The sequence below is a fragment of the Ischnura elegans genome, chromosome 12 (assembly GCF_921293095.1).
Source record: "Ischnura elegans chromosome 12, ioIscEleg1.1, whole genome shotgun sequence".
NCBI classification, from domain to species: Eukaryota; Metazoa; Arthropoda; class Insecta; order Odonata; family Coenagrionidae; genus Ischnura; species Ischnura elegans.
In genome coordinates, this window is record NC_060257.1 from 4,145,700 (window position 1) to 4,154,355 (window position 8,656).

General features: G+C 36.1%; 1 protein-coding gene across 1 annotated transcript; it reads left to right on the top strand.

Moving 5' to 3' along the window:
* Positions 1 to 131: 131 nt before the first annotated feature.
* LOC124168969 (WD repeat-containing protein 82) lies at positions 132 to 8,107 on the top strand. Its single transcript, XM_046547392.1, has 3 exons — positions 132 to 773; positions 1,103 to 1,288; positions 5,454 to 8,107. Exons 1-3 carry the CDS (start codon positions 300 to 302, stop codon positions 5,739 to 5,741), a joined length of 948 nt encoding a protein of 315 aa, XP_046403348.1. The 5' UTR covers positions 132 to 299; the 3' UTR covers positions 5,742 to 8,107.
* The last annotated feature ends 549 nt before the right edge of the window (positions 8,108 to 8,656 follow it).

Here is an 8,656-nt window from a genome sequence, read left to right on the forward strand (position 1 = left end):
TCCTTGATTTAGGAAAGAGATGGTAGAGAGCATTTCACGGCGAATGATTCAATGATAATTTTTCAATTATTTTATCAAGCTTTTTATTCATTCGGAAAAGAAAATATTTTTCTTATCGTCTATTCGCGTCTTATCAAGATTGTCGGGTATGGCGCCATGACCGCTAAGCGATTGTCCTTTTTTTGAGATTAGCTGTTCGGCAGTTGTCTTTGTTACATTCTGTCGTAATTTGTGTAAATATTCAAATATTTGGCACTTCTGTTGTGTGAAATTGCTCAATAATTGCTTTCAACGTTAAAATGAAGCTCGTCGATCACGTAGTGAGAAGTTTTAGGGTCGCGAAGGTGTTCCGTGAGAACACCGACAAGATCAACAGTATCGACTTTTCACCAAGCGGTGATACTCTGATCTCTTGCAGTGAAGATGATCAAATTGTCATTTATGACTGCGAAAAAGGAACTCAAACTAGAACGGTGAATAGTAAGAAGTATGGAGTGGATCTTATACATTTCACGCATGCGAAAAACACAGCCATCCACAGTTCAACCAAAGTGGACGACACCATCCGATACTTATCCTTGCATGACAATAAATACATTAGATACTTCCCGGGACATACAAAAAAAGTTGTCACTCTATGTATCTCTCCTGTTGAAGATACATTCTTGTCTGGGTCACTTGACAAGACGTTAAGGTTGTGGGATCTCAGGTCTCCAAACTGCCAAGGGTTGATGCATCTCTCTGGACGGCCAGTGGCAGCGTTCGATCCTGAGGTACGTGGTCAATGCTATTCTAATTATTTGTACTTTATTTTTTTATTCTTTTTTGAAATTCGTTTTGTGAGCTGTGGTAGCGTTCCGATTAATCGCAGTTAACTATATATTGAATCCGCCACCTTAACTATATGTAGGCGTTGTGTTTGTGAAGTCATTACAAGTGCCAATATTCAGTTGTCATTACCCGGCCTTTAATTCGGGCAAATTGTTATTGTCTCAATTTTGTAAACATGTTATGTGCCTTTGGTTTGTTAACTTATTGTATGAAGTCATTTAATTAAAAATATTTTAAAGTACATTGTAGTAATTGTTTATTAATATTTTAGGGCTTGATTTTTGCTGCTGGAGTCAACTCAGAATGCATAAAACTCTATGATCTTCGTTCTTTCGACAAAGGACCATTTGTCACTTTCAAATTAAGTCAAGAAAAAGAATGTGACTGGACGGGACTGAAGTTTAGTCGAGATGGAAAAACCATTCTTGTTTCTACAAACGGTTCGGTGATCCGCTTGGTAAGTCTGTGGAGCATACCTATTTTGAAACATGTCATTTGTCCGCAGTACTTCCAACTTCGTGAAATAGTATTTCAAGATACCACTTCAGTTACGATAAACTTAAAGTAGCCGTAAATATTGCGTAGTTGTTAAGTTTAAAGGTATATCCCCCTTGTTCAGAGCCTAAAAATCACACCGAGCTCATGAGTGTACGACGACCCATCGTCCAAAACATTTTTCCTGAGACATAATTAGCTCATCTCCACCATCATGGATTTGATTCATGTGAGTGACCCTATGTAGTCTTACAAAGATATGGAAGGTGTTGTATTTAAAATCAATTTAATTTCGCGTTAAAAATTACCCATTTTTATACCAATGTAAATTACTAAGATAATAATTTTTTGAGAACCATAAGGGTACAAAAAGGAGCCATGTGTTTCATGTTTGAGATATTATTGAACTACCTAAGTGCATTATGCTGAAATATCTTCACTCAGCAAATTAAGAATTATGTAATCGAATGTAAACTTTATAAATCAACACTGATTTTTCCTTGGAAGTCGTGGCAATATAGTCTGACCTTGAATATTTACATAAGTAAGGTGCCTTTTTCACATCTTCAAATACGTCAGTTCTTGTGTTCATTTTAGATTTGTGCTAATATGTGCTGTAAATTTTGTTCATCAAATTTGTTACTGGGCGTACGTACATGCTTTAAGTGCTGATATGTGATGTTCAAAATGGCCTGTCACAATTGATTTAACAGCATAAAGAGAATAGTATATTCATAGTCTATTTAAATTATGATGAATTTAAGGCGAATTTGACTGTTACCTCCTGTGGATGACCCATGGTTGTAGGCTACAGTTTGAAAACATTGAATTTATCTGATGCATATTTATTTTCTGGCTTACATTGTGTGGAAAGGGGTGCTTTTTGTTTTCTGTGAGCTACGTGTTTATTACCAACTGTGTGTTGTTCTGTTTTTGCACAAATATGACATGATAATGCATCCGTGCTCACGGAAGATAGAACTTATGGTCATTACGTTGTTAAAAGCAAAGTGAATTATATGCTACTGTATTTGTACTTACAGAGAAATAATTAGTATAAAATAAAATATGAAATATAGCCGAGCTGACAGATGTTTGTCTGACTAGCACCTTCTTTTGGCTGAGTAACACTTTTGAGCACATGTTCATTACAGCTATAGTGTTGCCAATTTCACCATCAAGAGCAAATAACTATGACTACCTATGATAATAAATGCCCCTCAAATTGTGGAAAAAATTCTGATATTTGAATGTGGTGAATAAATGATACTTTTAATGTATGAACACTGGGCCCAATGGTCCTTAACACATTCAGCACGGAGCAGGTCAATTGACGTGGTCCTGTCGGAGCTGAGATATGGATCACGGCAATTGATGTGCTCTGCCGGTCGGGCCGGGAGCCCTTTCTCTGCCTCCGTCTGCACGTGACTAATATCCTCTTCCGAGTCTTCTGTTCGTGTGCATGGCCTTCAGCAAGCTTCTTTTTTTTTTGACCCATTTGCGCTGTTTGTAAATGGCAGTATTTGAACGGAAGCTATGGTGCGAAAACCACTCTCTATTTTTCTTTCTTATTTTATCGGCCGATTCTGATGACTTCCATGAATCTTCAAAGGCCCGCATTGAATGTGTTTAAGAATTTTGTCAGTGCATATTTGTACAGTGGAAGCTACAAAATTGTTGAACTCCACAGAGAAAAACAAATGATTTTTTTCCTGTGTAGAATTTTTGCACATTTTTTACATTTTATGTGATTCCGTTATCACTGTGGCTAGTGCTGATATATTTAAATTAGACAAAATTATTATTACATATTCATCAGATCTGAATAATGCTCATGCCTGGAGCCAAGAATGGTGGCTAGAACTTAATCTGAGCAAATTTTTATTTATTAGTATTTACGGGGGCATTGTCCATATTTTCCACAGTTACATTATTTGATACATATACTGTATTAAAGTAAAATTAACATTAAATAGATGTAATAGGAACATAAAATTCCATTAATGAATGACTATACATTTCTTGTGTAGGTAACTATCCCCATGTCAATTTTGTCGATAGTGTTACAGTGAAGGTGGCAGATGAAGTGAAATATCTGGGAGATAATATTAAAATATAAAAGTATTGCTCATGGGAAACATGTCTAGAAGAAATATTTGTTACAGAGCCCAGAAGAAGGTAGGATTTGTCAAGTGTGTTGTGAGATGGTTTTTAGATGAAAAGAAAGAAAGAATTGCTATTTCACACCCATCTGACCACGCCTTGAATGTGCAGCGAGCAGATGGAATTTGTGAACTCAGTTAAATACAAGAGAAGATGTGTGAATAGTCAAAAACTGCTAGTAGCAAACACAACGTATTTCACAACTTTGAAACGAATTTGGTTGGGAGACTCTGAGGCTGCATCCCAGGCTTGGATTGCTTGAGCAATTAAGACTGGATTTCTTTCTCAGTGATATGGATAATATCATCTGAGAACCTCAACATATTTCTAGGTCCAACCGAAGTGATAAATTAACATATATATTTTGCTGACCAGATTGGTATGGGAATTTGTTTTTCTCCAAAACGGTAAAGGACTTCCATGACCTTACAATGAAGTAGACAAAAGAAGACAAACTCCATTTCCTCGCAATCCTTAGGTTGGTGTTTAGGTTGAAGTCAGCCAGTTTTCCCATGCCAGTTATTTTATTTCCATTCTCCTTCTCTCACTTTTCCTCATTCCTGAAGTCCATCTTTGTCGGCCCCTATTGCTTCCTGGGAGGACTTTTCCTGCTATTTTTCTCTCAATTATATTTATAATATATATCTTTTATCAATAAAATTTCTATTTCTTGTTTCCACGGGATTCTTTTTTTATAATGTAATTACTACATTTATCTTTTTATTGTTTACTTTCCTATTTCTAGAAATTAAGATGAATGTAGATTCCATTGTTACTTTAGACAACAATATCTCTTGGAAAAAATCACTCATACCACTCAAACAAGGATATTAAGGGGTTATGCATAAACTAACTTGGAATTTCCATGAAAGTTTAAAAGTCTATAATCTGTGTAAATGATTAACTTATACCATTTCAAAACAATTTAAGTGGTTTAAGTTATAATTATCCAACTAAGGAACCTTAAAATGGAATATCACGCAGTTAAAAATGAGTTGGTAAATTTTGATTTCATCTGTTGTTTTTTTTTTAAGCCACAATATGTATTATTCATTGCACTCCCTTCCTCTTTTTTAACCCTGAAGTAGTACTGTGGACTGTAAGTTGATGATTGAGACACATGAATGGGCTCGTTATGCATAATAGCAATCTCTCATAGAATTTATAGTTCTCTTGTACCTCTTCTCATTACTCACACTGAAGGATTTTAAAATGACCTACTAATTGGTTTTGCAGTTTGTGAACTGCCCCTTGCAATATTTGTTTTAGCGGTATGTGTGATTTTTGTGGTGAAATAACCTTTCCTCCATTCAATAAGAGTGCATTTACGGTACCTTAAGCTGTCATGGCTGGGTGGTAAGTATTAGGAAAGAACCTGTAACTGTTATGGAATTCTTGAAGTGTTGGAAATTCAGGGGATTCTAGCAAAATTCAGGCAGAAACTTGGATAGTAAATTCCCCTTATTTTACTGTCAATGTGTTAATATGACAGTCGTTCCCAATATTTTTCAACCATCAAAAACTAATTTTCGATTCTTTCATACATGGCATGCACCTCATTAATTCTTACTACTTCGGCCATTAGAATTGCACATTTGGGCAATTAAAACTTGCAACTAATACAAAGCCATCATGATCCTCTTTACCAAGCAGGCATGATAGTACATAGATGCAGAGAAAATATGATTTGGATGGTGGTTCATGAAGGTTTATTATATTTTACTCTAGGATGAACTTGTTGTTTTTTAATGGATTGGTTTCCACTTTTAACGCTTTCACGGAACTTAAATATATCAATAAAAAATACAATTTGTATTCCAGTAAACGATGATCTCTTGGTAATTGGTGAGGGATATTTGAAAATTGTCAGAGAAATGTGGATATAATCAACCAGCCAGAGTTTGATGTTGGCAGATTGAGTTCTGAGCATAGATGGCTTTTTCTAATGTGAGCCGACTTTGCAGGTGGATGCGTTCCATGGCACACCGCTGCAGACATTTGCGGGCCACTTGAACAACAAGGGCATTCCCATCGAGGCGTCCTTCAGCCCTGACTCTCAGTTTGTGTTTGGCGGCTCCACAGACGGCAGGGTGCACGTGTGGAATGCAGACACAGGCTGCAAAGTATGCGTCCTGAATGCCGATCACCCAGCTCCCGTGCAGTGCGTCCAGTTCAACCCAAAGTACATGATGCTGGCGTCGGCTTGCACAAATATGGCGTTCTGGCTGCCCACAGTCGAAGACAGCAACTGAAGCAATTGAAAAATGTTCTCTCTGACAGCTGTTCTGATTGTTCGCTCACGCCAATGTCCAAAAAGCAATGGTGGCTCCCTCATCAATGGCCAGAGTGTATCATCAACTGAAAGGAAATCATGTTGGTTCCCATCATCATGGGAGGAGGGATCTCTGTGTTCTGAGGGCAGTTTGTATGTTTTTTATCGTAAATCAAATGATTGACCTTGGCAACTTCGTTGGAGACTGAAGGCTGTGGTTCTAACGAACGCCATTTGCTGAGGACAAGAAGTGTTGCGTGGCAACCATAGCCTGAATTGTGATGGTTATATTATCGATGCTGGTGGCCTCATGTGCTGGGTTGATCAAAATTGCATGAAATAGGTGGAGAGGAAGGAGTGTCTGACAACATCCCATCTTAATTGATGTGGTCATCACACTTGTGAACAATGATCTCTCAGAATGCGCAATTGGTTACCAGGCATCAAGGCTTGTCAGTTGCCTGAGCGATATGAAGTAATGTTCGTGGCAGTAGCATCATGCTGGTGGAAGTGTCCTATGGATGAAATAATAATAATGGCTACCAACTATTCATTTTTTGGAACATGTGTCTTGTGCATGATTTTAAAGTCTGATTTGAGTTCATTTTATATTTTGGAAGTTGTGAATGATGTTGTTGTGCAATACGAACATAGTAAAATGGGAGCATTTTGATGTACAACTCAATACCTATGTTGTGAAAGCATGGGTTCCTTTCTTGTGTGTCTTCATTTCTGTGAGTACATTTCCATAGCTGTATGAACAAAGGCTTATCTCAAATTGAGAACCCGTTTATTACATTTTTAGTGAGATAATGATGTTCGTAAAGACATGTTTTATAGCATTTATTTGTTTCACATACAACATGTACGTCTGGAAGAATCTTAATGAACTTTTTTACCTGGAAGGTATATATTAAGGGGTTTTGAAAGTTGCATGTTGATTTTTGACCAAATTTAAGTCTTTATTTTTTTTGCATTGGATCCATTCGTTAGGAATGCATAGTATGTGGTTTGTGAACTCAATTAATTTGGGTGAAGCAAGCCTGTATCATGGACATTCTTCATTCTAGAATCGATGCGGGGGCTGAGAGCATTTCATCGACCATTATTGTTTGAATAGCTTCAAGGCAACAATCTTTTTACAATGAGATGGTTGTCATTGTTTAATTCCTCCATCTTTTAAATGTGATACTTCATCTGTATAATTTCAATTTATGTTATATTTTAAGAGTTATAAATGATATTTTCATATTCTTGATCTTCTTTTATATTTTCCAAATCAGAATTTGGAATAAATCTAAAATTGTAATTAAAAAATAATGAATCCCTTTTGAGTTAAAGGAAGAGCTTTGCTTTTGTAGTTGTCGTTGCTGCTACTTGCATATATATCCTTTGATTTTTTTATTAGCGGCATCTTTTTCCTTTTGTCATAGTTGGATTTCATTTAGTTCGCTAGACATAGCATTTTCTAGCTCATTCATGCAAAATATTCTAAATAGAAATCTGTACAGAGAGTGGATATTCCTGCGATTATACTAAATGGAGGACAAGGACTTTTTACGTGAAGGTTTCTTGGCCACTGTGGTCATTTTGTGACATTCTGATCACTTATTCGCACAGTATTTCTGACCACTAGTATCCAATGTCGTGAGTTAAGTAGGCTCTTTTGCTGTTTAAAATGAACAATCTATGTAACTTTTTGACACATGAAGCAGTATTGTTTGTGATAAATGTGAAACATTGTGATGGCATGTGTGTTTGTACAAAGTAAGTTCATTTTAGCTTGTCTATTGTGTTCCGTGATATTTTTAGAGGAATAACTAACTTTGTAATAAAGAAATTGAACAGTTTTTACAAATGCATTAAGTTCTAGCTTCAGAGGATAAATATATATCTCTAATTTTTTTCCTTTTCAAGAGTATTCTCTGGTTAATATTCAGGTTTAATGAATACTATCCTTAATATAAAAGTTTTGTAAATATGTTTTGATTGAAAAACTGAAGTTAGGTGTTTAGATATTCTTATGTTTAACCAAAATTATTTTGTACTAACTTAAATAGTTTCCTTGTTGTAAAGTCAATGCATGCATTTCAATGCAAAGATGTGAAATGTCAGTTCTTATAACTTCCTGGAAATGCTTTATTTGGATAAAATTGATTCTTTCCAATCAAATATTTTCAAAGAATTAATGCTCTGTGACTAGTCACTATGGTCAACCCACCGAGCGAGTTTTTCTCTAATGCTGTAATTTTCATTATTATTTAAACCTTATACTCTTTTTTACGATATTTCCTGCTGTTTCTTATGGAAAAATTTTCTGAAATAAAGAACTAGTATTAAATCACATTAAGGATTTTTCTGTTAACAGAACATTAAGGTCTGTGATTGCCAAGGAGAGTATAAACTATGTATTTGTCCTGGTGTTGAGTTGAGATATCCTAACTGCTGAGACTTATTCTTCAAGTCCACTGGTTTCTGGTCCTAGTGTTTCATCAAAGTGATTATTCTAACTTTTCTCACTGACATTTTTGTGGTCATGAACATTTTCTAGTTTATGTGAACAATATTTTGGCCACCCCAAGTCACTACAAATGATAGGGCAAGACAGTAGCGGATGCAGAAAAAACTCAAGGGGGGTGCGCAAGAGATATCTTGAGTTACCTTTACTCTATCGTTATAAAAAATACTCATGTCACATGCAATGGGAGCGGACTTGCAAGGGGGGTGCACACCCCCTGTTCCCCCATATGTACCCGCCACTGGGATGAGATGGAAATGAGTGGAGGAGTGACTTGAAATGGCTTCAGAAATACGTAGGCTGTAAATTTAGTTCATATCTATCATCGGTACCTAGAGGACACAAGGATGATTTAATGAGCTTGAAAACATATTGAT

Excerpts from the sequence above, each read along its gene's own strand:
- LOC124168969 (XM_046547392.1), top strand. The coding sequence starts at position 300 with ATGAAGCTCGTCGATCACGTAGTGAGAAGTTTTAGGGTCGCGAAGGTG. Across the intron at positions 774-1,102 it reads TGGCAGCGTTCGATCCTGAG|GGCTTGATTTTTGCTGCTGG; the intron begins GTACGTGGTCAA and ends TTAATATTTTAG. Across the intron at positions 1,289-5,453 it reads ACGGTTCGGTGATCCGCTTG|GTGGATGCGTTCCATGGCAC; the intron begins GTAAGTCTGTGG and ends CCGACTTTGCAG.